The following is a 19,056-nucleotide window of genomic DNA, read 5'->3' on the forward strand; positions in this document are numbered from 1 at the left end:
TAACAACTAACCCTGATGATTTTCTGATGAAAAATTGTTTTTGTGTCCTTTTATTTTCCAGGAGCAAGGCAAAGTAGGCGTGACCTTCAACATCGGGACGGTGGACATCAGCGTGAAGGAGACCAGCACCACCATCAACGACGGCAAATACCACCTGGTGCGCTTCACCAGGAACGGGGGTAACGCCACTTTGCAGGTGGACAACTGGCCAGTCAATGAGCACTTCCCCTCGGGTACGTCCCTCCTCTTTCTCCTCTCGGATAAATAGATCCCATAGTTACCAACGATGAATACGTTCCAAGAAAACCCCCGCCGGACACCACCTGTTTGCTTCACACCAAGGGCCCCCGTATCCATACTTTGTTTCCTTCTGAGTGACACATCTCAGGGCGGCGAGGAGGCGCGCACACTCCAGGTAATTGGCCGAGCCACTTCGCTTTCGTCTCCTCAAAGCCGACTCGGCGGGAGCGCGAGCGGCCTCTTTGTCTTGCGAGGGGGCATTAACGGCGCAACATATTGCCGCTTCATTTCGCCGGCGGATTGAAAAGCCGCGAGTGGCGTTTCGGTCATTTCGTTGAGCAAGCGGGAGGAGTGAGGCTGAAGCCGAGGGTCGCCTGTCGGCTAGATAAAGCTGCCCGCCCGCCCGCCCGCCTGCCTGCCTCGTCCCCTCCCAGGTCAGTGGCGGCAGCAGCAGAATACAAATAGGCCTATCAAACAGAGCCCACTCCATCCAGGGGCTCCGGCGCTCCCTTTATTTGGCAGACGAGGCGCGGTGCTCATTTAGAGGGGTGAGAGTGGCAGAAGGGAGGAGGGATGGCGGGGGTGCAGGGCGAGAGAAAAAGAAAAAAAACCCTCTCCCAGGTTCTGCCTTACAACACATTAAATCCAGTTGGCAGCTCTCGACTTTGATACCTGTGGCTGCATGTCAGCCATCAGAGGGGCCACCTGTGTTCCTTTTGTTCCCGCTCTTCAGCGCCACTTGAAGAGCATCGCAGGAGGGGAGACTGTTCAGGCACCAAGTGGCAGTTAAAAGACGGAGAACGTGGGAGAAAAGAAATGAATTTATCCCCGGACTTTGAAATTAAAAAAAAAAAAAATGTGCCTAAGCAGCAAAACCTAAATTGACGTAAATTGGATTGAGATGAAGTCTAGAATTACTTCATTCCTCATGTATCCTTGTTTGCTCAGTGAAAGTTCAGTGCCTGTGACAGTGGCAGCGGCCGAGAACCTGCAGTCAACCGGTTTGTTTCGGTAGGTGTGCAGCCAAACTATCACATCGAGTTGTGAAATGTTCCACTTTGCGATGAAAATCTTGACAAGTCAGGACTGGGGTGTGTTCTCGTACGAAGAAAGTCAGACCGTCAACATGATAGATAGATAGATGGATAGATAGATAGATAGGCAATGAATCTCAAAATGGGAACCAAATAACGTTTAAACTCACCTCGTAAAGCTGATGTTGGGCTCTAGACAGCAGTGTTGTTTCCAGAGACGGTTTTCATTCCCACTATTTTTGTTTTGTTTTGTTTTTTGGGTGATTTTTTTTTTTGGAAGGGGAATGCGGGAGTGTAAAACATTGATGCTACCCAATGGTAAGCAGCGAATAAATCGAAGTTGATCCCTTTCACTTTTAAGCTGCGTGTCTCAGCAGCCCTACAGCATGCTCCGAGTCGCATGCCTTCGCATAGGACGGGGCAGCGGCGTTCTCTCCCGGCGTGACCTGGCGCGCTGTTTTGGTTTTGGTTCAATGCCAGCGCAGGTGACGCTAATCCCTTCTGTCTCCGGCTTCCTTTTGCCGTCGGCTCTCTTTCGCTTTTCCTTGAACAAATAAAATTAGACGGGTTTCATAACGGCGTCGGGGGCCGCACACTTCCAGCGGGAACAACAATGAGAAACTCCACAACATGTGGTGCAAAACACGCGACATCCGCGCACGCGCACTTGCACACGCGGTGCGACGTCCCCCTGCTGCTCCGTTAAAGCTCGGCGAAGGAACTAATCAGCCCAACGCTGTGCAGAGGTAGGCTTTAGTCACGCTGCTTTAGATCTCAGCCTCAGCGTTACACAAGAATTCAATTATTCTTCATCCTTAATGGCAAGTAATTTCAGATAACGCTTCCTCCCCTACCACCTTCATAATTATCTCAAAGTGCTTTCCACATCAAAACTTCATTTTCTTATAAAAAAAAAAAAAAAAACTTAACTCATATGTCAATATCTGTTATCTGAATTCACAGCTCCGTCTCGAAAAAGTGCATAACAGTAGTCTATGTTTTCTTAGTCTTAGATAAAGAGGTAGTTCGCTGGCACTAGGAAGCAACATTTTCTAACCCACATAACCATTCTGGAGTTTCACAGAGGGATGGAATTCTAGCCATGAAATAGAAGTTGCCCATATGGCTGAACGCCATATGTTTCTGTGGGGTCATCTTTCTTCCGTCTTGGCAGTTCAGTTTTTCTCATAATTGTAAAGGCTAACGTGGACATTTTGGCTGAAAACCTTGCATGAACCAGAACAATTTGAGTAAAGCTGAACTTTCGAGTCTTGTGGACACTAGGATGACATCTCTTGACAGTGCACCTGGCTTCCGACTGTGAAACCCCTGAATGGTTACCTGGATGAGAAAACGTCGCCTTGAGTCTCTGCAGACACAGTGCAGAGGAGTAAATGGGTAAAAATGAAATTGTGTCAAATGTCTCTTTGAAGCACCGCGGAAGAGAGAGGACTGTCGTTTTCTCGTCCTTTTTTTGTTTGCAGCAGATCCCTGTCAGGTTGAGCCCACAGAGGCTCGCTCCCATTCCCATGCCCGCAATTGTCTCAGAATCGAGGGCAAGGCATTGAATGTGTGATAATTTCTTTTTCTCTCTTCTGCGCAGGTAATTTGCAGGCCGCTCAGTGATAGTAATTCTGAAGCGATTGATTTTTGTTTTCTTTTTTCACTCTCTCTCTCTCCCTCTTTATCTATCTCTCTCTTTCCCCCTCCTTGTAAAGCCTTTGTCATCTCATGAGTAATTACATGTAGGGGTGAAGACTCATCGACTGCTTTCTTACACCCCGACGCTTAATGTGCCGGCAGCAGCTGTCACAAGGCTCTCTGCTCGCTCAATAAACTGTTACCGGATCCAGGCTATGCCCTCCCCGCTCTCTGCTGGAGAATAGGTGCAAACGGCTAAAAAGTCTGACTTGTCCCTCGAGCTGCTTCCAAAAATGGCCGCAGGCACGGAAGTCAACCATCATGGGCTGCGGCCGCAAAAGGTCAGCTCGACAAATTTTAGGAGCCAACTTGCGTTTTACTCTTACCAGCAGATGCATTTAAAAACATATCATTAGCTTACATGTATTAAAGGCCCAGTGCGTACGATTTTGTTGCACCTAGTGGTAAGACAGCAAATTGCAATCAAGTCATTAGCAGTTTATCAATAATTAATGGTGATGGCCATGTTGTTGCTGTAGTTTCAGCTACAAAATAGTTGCCTGTTGGCTGAATTGTCAGTCCAACAGGAAGCCGTTTTAACCATTGTAAAATTCAGCCCAGTATGAATTAGAGCTGAGCCTCTTTCATTGACTGACAATTTGATAGTTTTGTTTTAGCTAATCTTTAATAAATGTCAGCAAAAACAAGAACAAATGTAGTTTTGGGGGCCTCCGCAATTTTTTTTTTTCTATAATTCATCAATCTGATTTCAGCCAAAATAGATTATCTGGAGAGATTTCAGACGGATTTCCATGACGATAAAAATGTAAAACTGAGATTTGCGCTATTCACAATTCTATTTTTCAATTTAACAATAAAACAGCAGCGATTCCGCACCGTGTCGATCCTCTGCAGCTCCGTTGTCTTTCCTAAGTCCAATTGTCCGCTTCCTCGAACAGCTCCCTCTCTGATCTCCATTCCCTTTTTTATCCTCAAATCCCCTTTACTCTCCCTTCCTCCCTTTTCTCCCTCTCCTGCCTGTTCATTGGCGCTTTGCATCCCTCCCCACAGTCTTATGTACTTTCCTGACAGCTCACATTACTGGAGGGCCTCATCGTTGTTTTGTGAGAGGGTTCCAAATTCCTTACGTAACACTCAGGAACCTCTGCATTTCATGATTCGGGTTTACGTAACGTAGCAAGTTTGAATTTGTAAAATGAAGAATTTGTGCACCCATTTTTTTCATTTTGTCCTGATTCCATTTAGAGGAGGAATGCACAGCTAATTACCAAAAGTCTGCAGCATATTATAAAACAGCATATTTAGCTCTCTGTTTATAAGGTGCATCACGATCAGATGCTTTGTTTGTAACCTTCAACATATATAAAATGACTCAGTAGGCAGAGCCAACACCTGGATGAGGGGGGGGCCTTGTTACTAGCCTGGCAGGAGGTATGTATGTCCTTTGTGACATCACAAAGGGCTGAGTTCCAGAAGTGGTGCAAGCCCACGACATGCAGGCCTGAAGTGTCTCTTCTCTGGTGTGTTCACTGACTGCCGAGAGACACAGAAAACGTTGTTAATAGGAATTTCACGTGATGTGGAAACGACCTCTGCACTTTGCTTTGGCCTTCATGGAGACGGTGTTATGTCTCCACAGTCCACCGTTGGTCGTTAAGCCGTGACCTTCAGTTCATCATCACACCGCCGAAGGTCTTAAACCCAAAAGGCTCATCCGATATGCCGATGACACTACCAATGTCGCAATATCTGCAACCGGGGGGCAAAAAAAAAAACGGTAAATAAAACACAGCAAGCCATGTTTGTTGTCCCAAAAATATCAGCGAATCATTGTCTTGACAACACGGTCTAAACAATTCCTCGGGAGCCAGGATAAATCCACACACATCCCCGAGGCCAAACATGATTAGCCCTATCGGAGACACAATCTACCAGCACTCTCAGAACCCGAGCCGAGCGGGCACGGCGGCAGCTCTAATTTATCCTTTCAACGCCACGGATTCCGGGGCGTCCCGATAAATGATGAGTTTACTCGCTCGGCTTTTGTCTGACGTCTGGGAGAGAAGGTTGGCGGCAGGAGCCGAAATCGACGGCGGCGGCAGAGGAACAGAGGAACAGAGGCGGGACGTGATGGTCTAACGTAGACAGAAACCTTTAATGGAGTCGATGTGCAATGGAATAAGTTGACAAAAGAAAGGGGGGCGGATAAGGACGGGGGCGACCTGCGAGCGGGGAGATTGGCTTGCAGGGGAAGAGGTGAAAGAAGGAATAAAGAGGGAGCAAAAAGGAGATGAATGACGGCTGGGAGTGTGGCTGCTCGATTCATCCGGGCGAAAGAGCGAAGGAGGAGCTGATTGCCGTTTGGAAAAACTCCCTCCAGCATGATGGAGGGAGTGAAATAAAGAGGAAGGGGAACAACTAAGCAGAGGGAAATAGTAGAGAATCAACATGGGGTACTTTAAGACCATGGGGATATTTTATGAGAAAACTTAAAGACCACTTTTGGTATAATCGAATAGTTTTTTTACCCCCAGTAGCAAAGTTGTATCACTCTGCAACTTAACAGATATTTCTAACACTAAAACCATTCACATAGACCACAAAATGTTAAAAACATCATGTCTCTAAAATGCAGTTTGCAGACTGCACGGCAACATCAAGGTTGTCGGCGACGGAGTCACCTTTAGAATATCCGATATCAAATTGACAAACTGGAGAGATTTTTCTCATTAGTCGAACAATTAGCCCGCGGTGCATTTCATTAGCGGGCGCCTGTCACCTCATTAATCAGCTGGAACAATGTAAGAGGTGGAGCTCAGGCCGCGCCATTAGCCATGCGCAGCGGGCGACTCGCTCTTCCGCCGCCGGGTTCCTCCACCGCCGCGACGTGTAGACGCCTCGCATTACCCGCTCACCCGAACGCGCCACGGATCTCCCGCTCTTTCATTCCTCGCCCGGTCTTCTGGTCTCGTCAGAAGCTGCCTCCTCCTGTGGCCCCGGTCCAGGCAGAGTGTTTGCCTGCCAAACAGAAACCTGTTTGAGATCAAAGCGCCAGTGAGGGTAGCGGCGCTAGTCGCTGATTAACCTGCTGGCGTGAGCCTCAGGCGTGGGGCCTGTGGTTTCTGCGGCTCAACTCCCCCTGGTGGCAGCAAAGAGACTTAGCGGGCTTAGCGAGAGGACTGGCAGGTAAGAAGAAAGATGGAGCAGAGACGAGGAACACGGCTGCACGGTGGATATCAAGCAAAAATGAACACTATCGGTAATAGGGCAGCTAGCTAGCCGGTGACGACAGAATTCTTCACTTCTTATTGTTATTTGTCCTCCTTTGAACATGTGGAAGGTCCAACAAAGCATTAGCTTTAGCAAGAAGCTAGAAGCTGAAAGCCAGCTCTGCTATTTGTGGTAGGTGGCTGTAAACCCATGGCTAAATATGCTGCTTTTTTGTTTTCTTTGTTTTTTTCAAGCTCTAGAGAGTTGAGGCAGGCCTGACATTATAAGAATGACATGAAAAGGGAAAATATGAGACTTTTAAAAGGACATGGTTTACATAGTTTCGCAACCATATTTACCAACTGTATGAGATACTACAAGGTTTATGTTCTGAGCTTTCTGGGTTTCTTTATTGTGAAAAATAGTCGCCAATCATATGATGGAAAATTAGAACTAGAGGATAAATTTGCCTGCCCACTATGAGGGAGTGACATTGATATATCATCAGTTCCTCATTGTTTTGAACTCACCAACTGGGACAGAAGTGGGTGGAACCCGACGTCCTTGGTTGGTCATTAAATAGAAATGGCTTATTTCAAAGAATATCTGCACCATCCTACTGCACCAGCTAGCCGGCTTCTTTCAAGTCAAGACTGACTTTACCTGAAGGAATCTTCCAATTGTGGTGCTTGACGCAAACAGAAATAAATAAATAAGTAAAGCTTGCGGAAAGAGGCCTTTTTCAGTGTGGCGGGTCGGCGCTCGTGATAAGAGTCCGTCAGCGTGGCCGCGATGTCGCCGATCAATAAATCACACTGAGAGGCTTCAGGAGCAACAACACGCAATCCCAGAAAGACCTTTTGCCGCGCAAATGACGGCGCCTTGCCCTTTCCCTTCGCCGTTATAAACGATACTGTGCCGTGCTTCCCTTTTTCTTTTTCAGGGGGTGACAAACATGGTGCATTGTACTGGTATTGTGGTGTTTTGTCATCACGACAGAGTGTTGTTGGTTTGTTTTTTGTTGCTTTTTGTTTTTTTTCTTCAGGGCTGCAGAGCTGAAATGTCTCAGTTCTCGCCTCCCTTCCTGCCGCTGGCGAGACAGAGCGTTGCGTCTGCAGGGGGCGACGCCCACGTAGGAGGGAAATGGATGATTCCTCTAAGACTGTAAGGGAAGCTCAGCTTTCCTGTGAAATGTCAAAAAAAAACCAAAATGGTCAAATATCTTCTGAAATTGTCTAAAAATGCGTCGGGATGCTTTCAACTCCGCGACGAATCCGTTCAGAATCAGAAACTTATCTCAGATAAGATTTTCATCTTCTGTTTCTGTTGCGTCTCTGTCCATCAAAGTCCGTTGCAGTTGCGGTCCAATCGAGCGGCGTGCAGTCGTTTCTTTCACAGTAGTGAAACTAGCCGCTCATTGGGTAAAGGCTGCGTTTAGTCCCGCCCCCGGCCACTGAGCTTCTCTGAGAGTCAACAGAGGAGGGCGTGAACCTGGTCACTGGGATTCCACGTTATGATTGGATGGTCTGAATCCCCTTTCGATGGACAGTGGAGCAGTTTCGAGTGTAGTACTGTCCCGCTGTGGATTTAGTCAGAGAGGGCAGAGCTGACCTACAAATATCTATATTTTTAAAAGGTGAAAAAAAAGTGTTTTGTCACGTCGAAAAAAACATACCAAGCGCATGTAAAAAAAAAAAAAAGAATAAACTGTGACAGCCTGTTGTCTGTGATAACTCGACAGGGGTCCGTTTCCCGCCTCCCGCCATGTGCGTAATGATGCCATTTGTATGCGTCTCTCCTCCTCGGATTCCGAGGCCGCGGCGGGACTTCCGTCCCCTCCCATGAGGTCCGCCGCACTCCAAATTAGCGCCTCCTCCTACCAAATAAACCGGCTAACAGCATCCTGCACCCCCCCCCTTCGCCCGACCCCAGACTGTGTCAAAAAGCAGGTGGTGTCCAGTGGGAACGTTTTCGGTCGCATTAAGTTTCCCTCAGTTAGACGCATGTCTCCAGCTGCAGCCTCATTATTCTAACCAGTGACCTGTTGCATAGGCTGTGATGTTTTCTTCTGTTCTTTGTTTTGTTTTGTTTTTACTACTGTGTTATTCACCTTCTTTTCTTGCAGATGAATTATGCATGGGACACACTGATGTGCGTTGTTGTGCTGTTTAGACGTGGAGTGATAAGAAGGGGAAAAAAAAAGAAAAACAAATCCGAATTTAAACGATTTAAACAGGAGCTGCTTGCAGGAGTGCAAACAACAAAAAAAAAATCTCTTCATAAAGCTTTTCATAAATATTTCCTAAACGCTGTTTAAACTCGCCATAAACCGAAGTGTATAAATGTGTGATGATGTGTGCTGCTCGCTTCCGACTGTTTCAAGCTGTTTGTCAAACTCTCAAACTTTAAAGGCAACAGCGACATTGAGCGCTATCAAATGGCAAATAAGAAAATCCCGTTCAAATATACCCGGCCAGTAGAAGATTGGCTTCAGGAGAAAGGTAAATCTTCACCCGACTTCTAGAATGTCTTTCTCTTTCTATTTTTATTTCCTGTCATCCCATCGGCTTGTTCCCCTCGTCGACCTTGTGAGAATGAATAATTAACCCTTAAACCCTCCTTTAAAAAAAAAAAAAAAAATACAAGTCAATCCAAAATGTTCCTGTTCTACTGCTTTGATTTTTTTTTTTCTATCCACTCTCTACTTCCTGTTTCTTGTCATTGTCATTTTTTGATTTCTTTCGTCAAACCATGCCGTCCAGTTAAAGGGACTGAGAAGAGATTTTCCAAAACGGTTCACGCAGCATCTTGAATCGTTACAAAAACTGACTTTGTGACATTAGCCGTTTGGGAGGAAAAGTCATTTTCCGAAAATAAAATCTCAAAAACCTTCTGCTGTGTTTGAGAACAAAAACTAATCAGCGACTGAAATCTTCCCAAAGCATCAGGTGCTTCCCTCCTCTGCTCCCTGTAATTTATCTGATTGCGACTCAACCAATCATGCAAACCAGAACCCCTTTTTTGCTTTGCCGATAGAGAGCAAATTGAGCAAAGAATTTTTTTTTTTTTTTTTGCTAGTTGTTGTTTTTTTTTCTCCCAAATGGCAAAATGTCACAAATGAGCCTTAATTGAGTTTTCAGATTTTATTAAATCTGCACCTTGTTGATGTTTGTAATACTTACAGAAAAAAAAAAAAAGTATTTTTTGGTGCCCCGATCCCCCCCCTTTGCTGCGCCATAAATCTTCTGAGTCAACATAATATCATTATAAACAGCATATAAAAGGTCACTGCACAAAAAAAACATCTTAACCTGATTATAAAAGTCCCTTTAACAGCCCCCTAAACACCAGCCAGGATTGAAAAATGCCATCACCGCCGCTGCATGCATGACTCCACGCGTGCCGTTTTCATTTTGGCTTCTGTGATGATGAACGGTGTGTGTGTGTGTGTGTGTGTGTGGGGGGTGGGTGAATGGGTGTGCGCGCCTGTCCCTCACTCCTCATTCCATTCTCTGATTGTTCATTCTGTGCAAACGCTGCAAATGCAGTGTGTGCGCGTTTGTGTGCGTGCGCGTGTGCCTGTAAATTATACAAATGAGATTTTTAATTATGATTCCTGTGTTGTTCAACTTTCCCGCATTTCTGTTTTCCTAATTAAAGCACGAGCCATGTGCATTGTTATTGTTGTTGTTGCCTTTCTATTTGTTTTTTTTCCCCACTCATTTTTGACAGTGATATTTAGGGCTTCTCCCTAATGAAATCGACCGTGACGTGGAGTGATTGTGTGCTTCGCTCCACACTTTATCGCCAGGCGTCAAAGCCTCCATACATATTTATTAATCGTTTTGCCACCCCCAAACCCCCTTTTTTTTCCTTTTTCCTTTTCCCGGAGAATGCCAATATTGCTCCCTTCGGAATTCATCCCAGCTCATTTTTCCACTCCTACCTGCATGTGTTCCCTGCGATACCGTTGCTGCAGTGTGTCTGTCACTCTGCGGCGTTTGATAACGCTGCACGCAGCTTCCACACACAGGGAGGTGGAGGCGTTGTTGTAAAAAGCATGTACCCCCCCCCCCCCCCCCCCAACCACTGCCGTCTCATTTGCATACTCTTTTAATTCCATCCACCCCCATCATGCAATCAAGCAGTAAACTGATCGCGCCAATAATTTTATTTAGCCTCTGTTGACATGTATATGTGTTTGTTTGTGTGTTTTTGGTTAATGCGTTTTATGGAGATAACGCCATTGTTTTAATGTGCAATTTGTTCCATATAGCCGTAACACACACAATCACAGTGCACACAGCGGTTACATTTACACCTTTAACTTTGCCCATACTTGATTTAAAGCTGATGCGCAGCAGCAATTTGTCCTCCAACCTGCCGAAGAAAAAAAAAAAAAAAAAAACAAGTTGATAAAGTTTTGCATTGGAACGGCACAAGAACAGAAATCCCCTGCAATGTTTTTGGAGGGGCAGTGCAGGTTGGCAATTAAAGGCAAAAGCTAAAGAAGCTAGTCTGTTAGCCCCTTAGCATCATCGAAACATTTATTCATCTTTTGTAGTTATTGCATCATCAAAATTTAAAAATAAATACACTCATGTCTCACACTTGAGGCCTCGAAGGCTACACTCAGTTAGCATTGTGCTAGCTTCAGTGCTAGCTATATTCCAGGAGCTACGACCCCATAATGAAATATATGCCTTCAAAGACAATACTTCTGAATGTTGGCTGTATTCCCCAAATTGCACATTTAAACAAGACTTGGACAGAACAAGCTTTATGACCACGTCTTCCAAAACAACCACACTCACCTCCCACCACTCTTAACCCCACGCCAGGCCGGCAGCTGACAATCTTCAACACCCAGGCCACCATCTCCATCGGCGGCAACGACCGGAAGCGGCCCTACCAGGGCCAGCTCTCCGGCCTCTACTACAACGGCCTGAAGGTCCTCAACATGGCCGCCGAGGGCCACGTCAACATCAAGGTGAACGGCAGCGTGCGGCTGGTGGGCGACGTGCCCACTAGCAGGGGCGCGGCACGCACCACCACCTCGGTGCCGCCCGAGATGTCCACCACCTTCATTGAGACCACCACCACGCTGTCCACCACGACCACCCGCAAGCAGCGCTCACCACCAACTATCCAGGTAGGCCCGTTGGCAAGCTGTGTGCTCCGGTGCTCAGTGATTGTGTGGTCAAATGTTTGACAGGGATGTGGTTTGAACAATGCTAAAGCGAACGCACCTGTACGAAAGAAAAAAAAAAGTGAATTTCAATATTTACAAATGTTTGTCATAGGTGTTTTTGACTTATTTAAATCAAATCATACACTCTGTTTTGAGTGTCTAACATTAAATGTACTGCGCTTCTTAGCTCTGCTGTGTTTGTGCTAACACAGTGTCAATATTGTTCCAAAATATTGTTCCACAATTGTATGAGTCCATTGGAATGTCTCAGTGTAGCATTTAGTACAGTCACTTTATGATATGGGCCATAAATGTCAACATTCGTCGCATTGTCGTAATTCACAACATAAACTACTTTTGAGTGTTTTTAGCAACACATAAAAAATGAATAGTGAAGAAACTTGGGTTGAAAATTACAAAAAGAAAACAACAACAAACAAACAAACAAAAAAAACGCACAACACACATCACATCAACAGCTAACCAAAAGCTAGCAGACACTAACTTTAGCTCGCATAGTTGATCCCACTATGCCTTTCCCACTACTGGTTGAGGGTGTGAATGTTCCATTGTTTGACAATCAATATATTGACTGTTCTCTTACTTCCTAGTGCATTTTCATAGTCAAAATTTTGCATATTTGCCACAGGGAAATATTGTGTGGAACTCACTAACATCAACTATCATCCATCCTTTTGGGAAAAAAATGAAAAACAATCCTTCGCTCTTTATTTAAACGCTGGGAGCCAATCGGTGGCCGCCAATAGGGCCGTTAAATCCCGGATTATAGCGCAAGCGGAGTTTTGTGGAAAACAAGCCTCGGGCGCAACTTTTCACGCAATAATCAGATTTAAAAGCGGAAATGTCAACACCAGCAGAAGCCGTGTGCGTAGGCGGTCTTTTCCCCCGACCAGGCCGGTGAAGGTCAGGATACTGTATTTCATATTCTATCACCAGCATCAAGCTGCAGTTCACCCGCCCGTGCAGCCTCACCGCTGCTCTCTTTTCTCTCTTGCTTTGTATTTTTTTTTTATTCTCTACCTTTTTTCCCTCTGAGGTTTTATCGTGTACCTTTTGCTTTTCGCGCCGCCTTTCTCCATCTCTGTCCCTCGGTCCCCTAATCCAACCTTACAGAGGCTTCTCACCAATAAGTCTTGGGTTGCCGCCAATGAATGTCACCGGCGTGCCAATAAAGTAATCACACGTAACGGCCCTCTGAGACCCCCGAGGACCAACTCGGCCATTTGTTGTTCATATTAAAGCAATATTTTCTCCTTGACGTATAGGTAGCATTGACGGGGTGTGACTTGTCTGCTGGTAATTAGCCTCCTCACCTCTGTTTTTCCACTATGATGGCCTTCTTTTCTTGCCGTTGATGCCTCATTTTTTATTAGGTTTGGGGGGAGTCAGAGAGGTTGGAAGACATCTAAATACCAGGTGATCCATAAAGAACTGCACCTGGAAGGCCTCTCATCTGAATTGTATGTGTTGTAAGCAGGTCCGCTGTTATAGCGTAGCATGTTGGGCCGTGGGATCGTTAAGGCTTTTGCTTGCGAAAATGATAGATGTTGGCATGTAAAAGTTTTGTATTAAAACTCATGCAAGTTTGCGGTTGTTTTAGGGTGATATTTTTTTTTCTTAAATGCTTTGGAAATGCTAGCTCACTACCTTTTAAGCCAATGCTGCAAGCTACAAAGCTCTTAACATCTGAGATAAGACGTAAAACGTCTTTGGCCAGGTCGATTCTGATAAGACGCACAATAAAATGTGGCACATTTTACATTTTTCTTTTCTTTTTTCATAAACATCAAATAATTACACACAAAAAAAATCCTCCGCTCACTGCAAGGTTCCCCCCTCCCCTCCCCAACTTCTCACTTCACTTTTTTTCCTCGCTCCCTCCGAGATTTGAGCCTCGTTCATACGTCTTTCCCGCCGCCTCCCGCGGCAGCGTCTGCCGTGATTCACGCTGCTGTGCCGCACCGTTCCATTTACTTTTTGCGGCTCCCTCGTCGGCTGTCAAACAGCTCGGCGTGAGAGGTAAAGGGCGAGGGCGCCGCCGCCACTTTGCCCGATTCCTCCGCCCCTCAGGCCACTATGGGGCGAGTTGAGGGAGTTAAGCTATCATTAGTAATGTACCGCAGCGCTAAAGACAGCTGTAACCAGAGTGCAGGTCTGAGACCGAAAATCAGCGTGTTTTACTGCCTTTTCCTCCGTCCTTTTCGGAGGTGCGAGGCAGCGAATCCGCGCCTGACGTCTCGGTGTCAGCAGAGCGAGGGGGGGGGACGAGTAGTGTAGAGAAGCAATCACACGGTTAGTTAATGACGGCTCCGCCGGGAAACAGCCGCGTCTCGCCCTCCGTCTCCCCGCCGCTCCACTACGTGGCTGCTTGGCAGGTCAGCTCGTCCACCGAGGGACCCGCAGACGCACCCAGCGGAGGAGACGCGATAATATAACGCGTTAATTGTACAGCCTTGTGACACCTCTTGGATTGAGGTCTGGAGATCCGCGTTCAAAGATTGACGTTTATGACTTTTAGGTCCCGCATTCAACATGCAGGCATACCCAGGTTTAGGCTTGCAGACGACAAAAAAAAAAAACACAACACGCATAAAATGCTACGGCGACGTTGTAGAGTTTAAAATAAATTGAATAAAATCTAAAAGTATTTCATTGTCACTTCACGTCGCAGCACATCTGGGCTATGTTCAATGAAAACCTCCCCTTTAAAACTCTCTTTCTCCTCTGCAACATGCAGCTCTTCTGTGAGCTGTGAGTTTGCTTCCAAGGTTTTTTAACTAGTCACAAAAGATGGCGTTAAACCAAAGGGACCGGGCCAAAAAAAAAAAAAAAACGTGTTTAATGTGAGCACACAGTTACGATAAAGCAGCCAAGAGTTTCCTGATAATCTTCCCTACAAAATAAACATGCTCTTTAAAAAAAAACATACCTGCATGCATTCAGACAAGGCCTGATCATTACCATGCAGGAGGGGGACTCAAAAGTTCCCGACCAAGAACTTTGCCCCCACCACCTCCTGCCCACCGGAAAAAAAAAAAAAAAGCTTTGTGCTTTCTTCCATCCCATCATCATAAATATTAATAAGCTTTTTAGTGAGTTTGGCCAGACAAGTAAATAGGCTTCTGAATGGGGCTAATGCGCCGCTCAATTTACATGAACAAGAATAATGGAATAAATATTGTATGTTTACTCTGAGCTTTTGTTTTTAGCCAAATACTGCACCTTTTAATCAGGCCAGTGGCTGGAACCAAACTCCACGTCCACGCCGCCGTCGTTCACAAACGGTTCCTGGTTCACAAACAACCTCGCAATTTTTTTCGTCTTTTTTTTTTTTTTCCTCGGAAGGCGAGCAAAAGTTACAGCGTCTTAACAGCCAGAGAAGGAAAAAAAATGGGAGCCAATCTCTTAAAGGGGAACGCTGCCAATTGTACATCAAAGTGCACCTCTGTGTCTTGTGCAGCTGCGCTACATATGCCAGAGAAAGGACAAGAAGAAAAAACGTCCCGTTGAGGCGTTTGCGGCTCTGCGGGGAGCTGTGCAAATTCAGATAAATTGATGTCACTTGAGGCAGTTTTTTTTCTTCCTGTTTTTCTTTTTCTTTTTACAAGTTTGAAAAAGTCTACGGGTTAAAAAAAAAAAAAAAAAAAAAAAAAAAAGAAGGAAAGAAAAAGTGAGCGAATGTTGAAAGGAGAGCATTTACCAGACGTCTGTCAGGCTGCTCTTCTTCTCCGTTCGAGACGAGTTGAGTTGCATTGTGGGTGATGGATGTGGAGCAGGTGCTGGGACTGACTGGAAATATAAAAAAAAATAATAATAATAAAATAAAAAGTAATATGTTCTCTCCGGATGTTCTGTTCTGATGTCAGTACGAGCCATAAACTGGAATTCTAACAATGACAGGAGTTGCAAAAGTTCTCATATTGGGAGTATTTCTTTTTTTAAACGGCAGAAACAAAACATTCAACTACTTTTTTTTTTTCCTTCAGATTCATTTCTTTCTTTAATAATTAATCTTGCACGGCTGATCCTCTGGAGTGTAGAATGAAAAAAAAAAAATAATAGAAAAGGGGAGCTTTAAATTTAAAGTGCTAATTTAATAACCACAAAATAAAATAAAATGTTGGATCTCAGAAGTTCCGGAACACATTTTCAGACACAACATAGACAGTGCGGACACAATGACGCACACCGACTACAAAGGAAACACATCAGAAAACCCAGACCTCTTAATATTTGCATCACGCAACTGAATTAGAGCCGTTTCGAACACAAGCACCGTAGCAGCTGCAGATGGCCCTGAAAGACTCACAACAGGTCGTTGTGCGAACGTGCACGCAGCTGCTTCTCACACTCGGCAAAAATCCACCGTCTCGTTCCATCAACACAGCAAACATGCGGCAGTCGCAGAAAAAAAAAGGATATATATTTATATATATTTAAATTTTCCGGTCCTTGATTGTCTGGCGAGTGCTGTCGGGTGAGTGCGGCACTCGCCTTTTGTGCCTTTCTCACCTCATCCGGCAGTGAGTCTGCGAGCGGCCATTTCCATTTTTCCACTTTCCATGTGGATGTGATTGCAGATGTTTGCAATTCTGTAGCTGTAGGTCATGGGTTCGCTTTTGTGTGTGTGTGTGTGTGTGTGTGTGTGTGTGTGTGTGTGTGTGTGTGCGCGCGCGCCTATGCCTGCAGTGTGATTTTCAAGGCAGTTTGTCGCCCAGTGTGCGACAACCAGCAGCTAACACCAGGGGTTTTGATCCACAGGGGTTTTTGGTAATGGATGTCCCCATGCCTCAAAACACAGCTTATATAGATCTGTGCAGGAACGTGTGTGTGAGTGTGTGAGTGTGGAAGTGTGGATACGTGCGTGCGTGCCTAGGCGTGTGCGTACCTTCCTCATCAGCCAAACAACACGCACACACACACACACACACACACACACACACACTGGTGCACGGTGCTGCATTTTTGTCCCCGAGCTGACCAGCGGGACGTCCGCTTCGTGCGTCTGCTGGTGCGCAAGCTCCCACCTTCCATGCTGAGCTTCATGTCGCAGCAGATGCCTGGTTATAAACTCAGCGTCCGTGTCGCTGAGAAAAGAGAGAGAGTTGCTGACCGTCAGTAGCAAAGCCGCTCGTGAGTGGCGCAGGAAACAAATGTAAAACTGAATTATTGGTCTGATTTCTACTTATTTTTTTTCCGTTGTTCTGCCCCCTCTACCCTCCAATTCTGCTGAAGCTACATTGCGCTTGCGCGGCGGCGCTCACAGCGCCAATTAAAAGCATTTCGAACGGCTAATCACATTGTCCCTTCCAGGAATTGCGACCCGGTTACGCATGACAACCCGCGGTCCTCAACGTCAGCAGTTTTCACAGAGACACTTTACTTTTTTTCTTTTTTTTCTGAGCGATTGCACAGAGCAAAGTGCAGAGCTAGCTAAAGAAAACCCCTGTCACCGTCGACGTAGCATGTGATAGATTAGCTCTGGATTCCAGAGAGAAAGGTCTGTTTCCACTTGATTTTGCATGTTGCTGTTTTTGTTTTGTCTTTGACTCGCTCAAGATTAAGAGGGTTCGGGCTTCTAAACTGTCGCAACAAATATTTAACCAGTGTTGGCCGATAAATAGAGACGTCTTGGTTTAACTAGCCCAACATTTAGCACTGCGGCGGCGTGTCTGTCCTCATTAAACGCAATCCTCTGGACATGTGTGTTTTGCTGACAGCCAACTGGCTTGAGTTCATTAGCTAACAGGCTAAAAGCGCTGCAAACTAGATGCCTGCTTAAATCATGAAAGAAAAGTTGTCGGGTTTTTTTTGTGGGTGTGGTTGTGATCCAACAACTTAATTATGGTCTTTGGTCAAATGCCGGCGACCGTCTCGCTCTCGTCACCCCGCCGAGTTTGCACAAACACACACAAAAAAAAGTCCCGTCGTCCACTTCTTTTTAATTGCCATCGATTATCTCATTCATCTCCATGCGAGACAGAAGCGTAATGAAATTTGCCGGGCCGCGCCGGGCCATTGTGGGCCACTGTGGGCCATAATTGTGAATCATAACTTCAGGTGCGGTTGATTTTAGCGCAGCGCTCGCCTGAGCAGCTGACTTATTTCACAGTGGTCGTAATGAATCACTGTGTATGGCTGCCAGCTTATTATACGCACTCTCCACTGAGTGAATTCATGTCTTTATGTCTGTGTGTGTGTGTGTGAGGCAGAGAGGGAGAAGACGACGGGTGGCGTCCTTGCTGGATTTTAATTATTCATTTATTTATTTTTCTCTGCAGATCTTTTGCAGTCTTTGTCTCTGCACCGCTCGTCTGCCGGAGTCAAGATGATTTAATTAAATATGTATCGCAACAGACGCAGCCTTTGATGTTCCCCGCCATTAATGCGCTCTGTTCCGTTGCTCGGCCGAGCTATTAGCGAAGTCCCAGTAATGTTTCTCCTCTGGGTCTGCAGCGAGTCGCTGCAAACTGCGGTAAATAAAGGAAAGAGAAAAGAACGAAAGAGAAGAAGAAAAAAACCTGTTGCTCTCAGGACGGCGGAAGATAAATGTCGGGGCGTCTGCAGGCCCCGCGCTCGCGCGTGCACCGGCTAGCAATAGCGCAAAGTGAGCTACACAAATCGTCTCTCAATTGGTTAGCGATTAGTTTTTCTCCACTTTGATCTTCTTAAAAAGCGGCTCAATAGGACGCTTAATTTGGTTTATGCTTATTAGGAACGGGACTCCGGTGGGAGTCTGGGCTAATTTGGGAGACGTAAAGCTGCCGGCGCGAGCCATTACGCAACGGCCACATTGATTTGGCGAGGCAGCCTGGAGGTCATAACAGCTTCTGGCTGCAGGAAACCCGGCGAGATTGAGAGAGATTGAGCGGCGGCGGCGTGCCGTCCGCGCCCAGAGGCGAGAGCGCTGGAAGCTCTGATTTCAGGCGTCGCGCGTCAAGAAAAGCGATAGCTTTCACAGTTTGAGATATTGTTTTACTCATTGATTGTGCCGCCGCGACGAGTGCGGTCAACTCTGGTTTTGCGCGCAGAGACCCGGAGAAAATGGAAATTGTCTCTATAAAGTCGCGATGAAGAGACATTTTATTTTCTATAGAAAATCTATTTGACTTTCTCCCAAGTTCTGTTATTTCCCATTTATTTTAACAGAACTGTGTTTCTATTCTAATGTTATCAGTCGGGGATGACCAATTTCCAGTGATTGGTTGTTGACAGTTGTGCATTACCTAATGCAGAGAAGTAGTAAGTAAGTAGTTGCAAAGTGCTCTGTATTTGGGAATAAGCTGGAGGTTTTTTTTTTAGAGTTTTTTTTTTTTTTTTTTTTTTTTAGCTAATTTTGAGGCAGCAAATTAACATACTGTATCCTGAAAGATTTCATTTTAATTGGACAATTCAATTATTCACAGAGCAGAACAGTCTGGTTGATGCATATTTAAAAAAAAAAATAAAGATAAGAAAACTTTAATCATCTCAAAAGAATATTTTGAGAGGATTAAACTGTGGATGCTTTGAGTAGGTTTTAGCCCCCCCCCCCCAAAAGTTCACGGAGTGAGCCTGACAAAATGATCCGGACATAAACTGTATCCTGTATCCCACTCGGAGGTGATGTGAGTGGATTTACTTGAACCCTTGTTCAAACACTGCGCGTCCGGCCTCTTGTAACTCAAGAGGATCGACTTGCAAGGGTGGCGGGAGAGA

At 45.7% G+C, this 19,056-nt stretch overlaps 1 protein-coding gene across 1 annotated transcript in view; it reads left to right on the plus strand.

Moving 5' to 3' along the window:
- nrxn3b (neurexin 3b) overlaps window positions 1-19,056 on the plus strand; it is a 272,751-nt gene that overhangs the window by 230,984 nt on the left and 22,711 nt on the right. Inside the window, exons 18-20 of the mRNA XM_076048392.1 lie at window positions 62-233; window positions 8,558-8,647; window positions 10,988-11,298. Coding sequence (XP_075904507.1) covers window positions 62-233; window positions 8,558-8,647; window positions 10,988-11,298 — 573 coding nt within the window. The remainder of the gene's footprint in view (window positions 1-61; window positions 234-8,557; window positions 8,648-10,987; window positions 11,299-19,056) is intronic.

This window comes from Nelusetta ayraudi, unplaced genomic scaffold (assembly GCF_046127955.1).
Source record: "Nelusetta ayraudi isolate G7.1 ecotype Tasmania unplaced genomic scaffold, CSIRO-AGI_Nayr_v1 ptg000100l, whole genome shotgun sequence".
Lineage (NCBI taxonomy): Eukaryota > Metazoa > Chordata > Actinopteri > Tetraodontiformes > Monacanthidae > Nelusetta > Nelusetta ayraudi.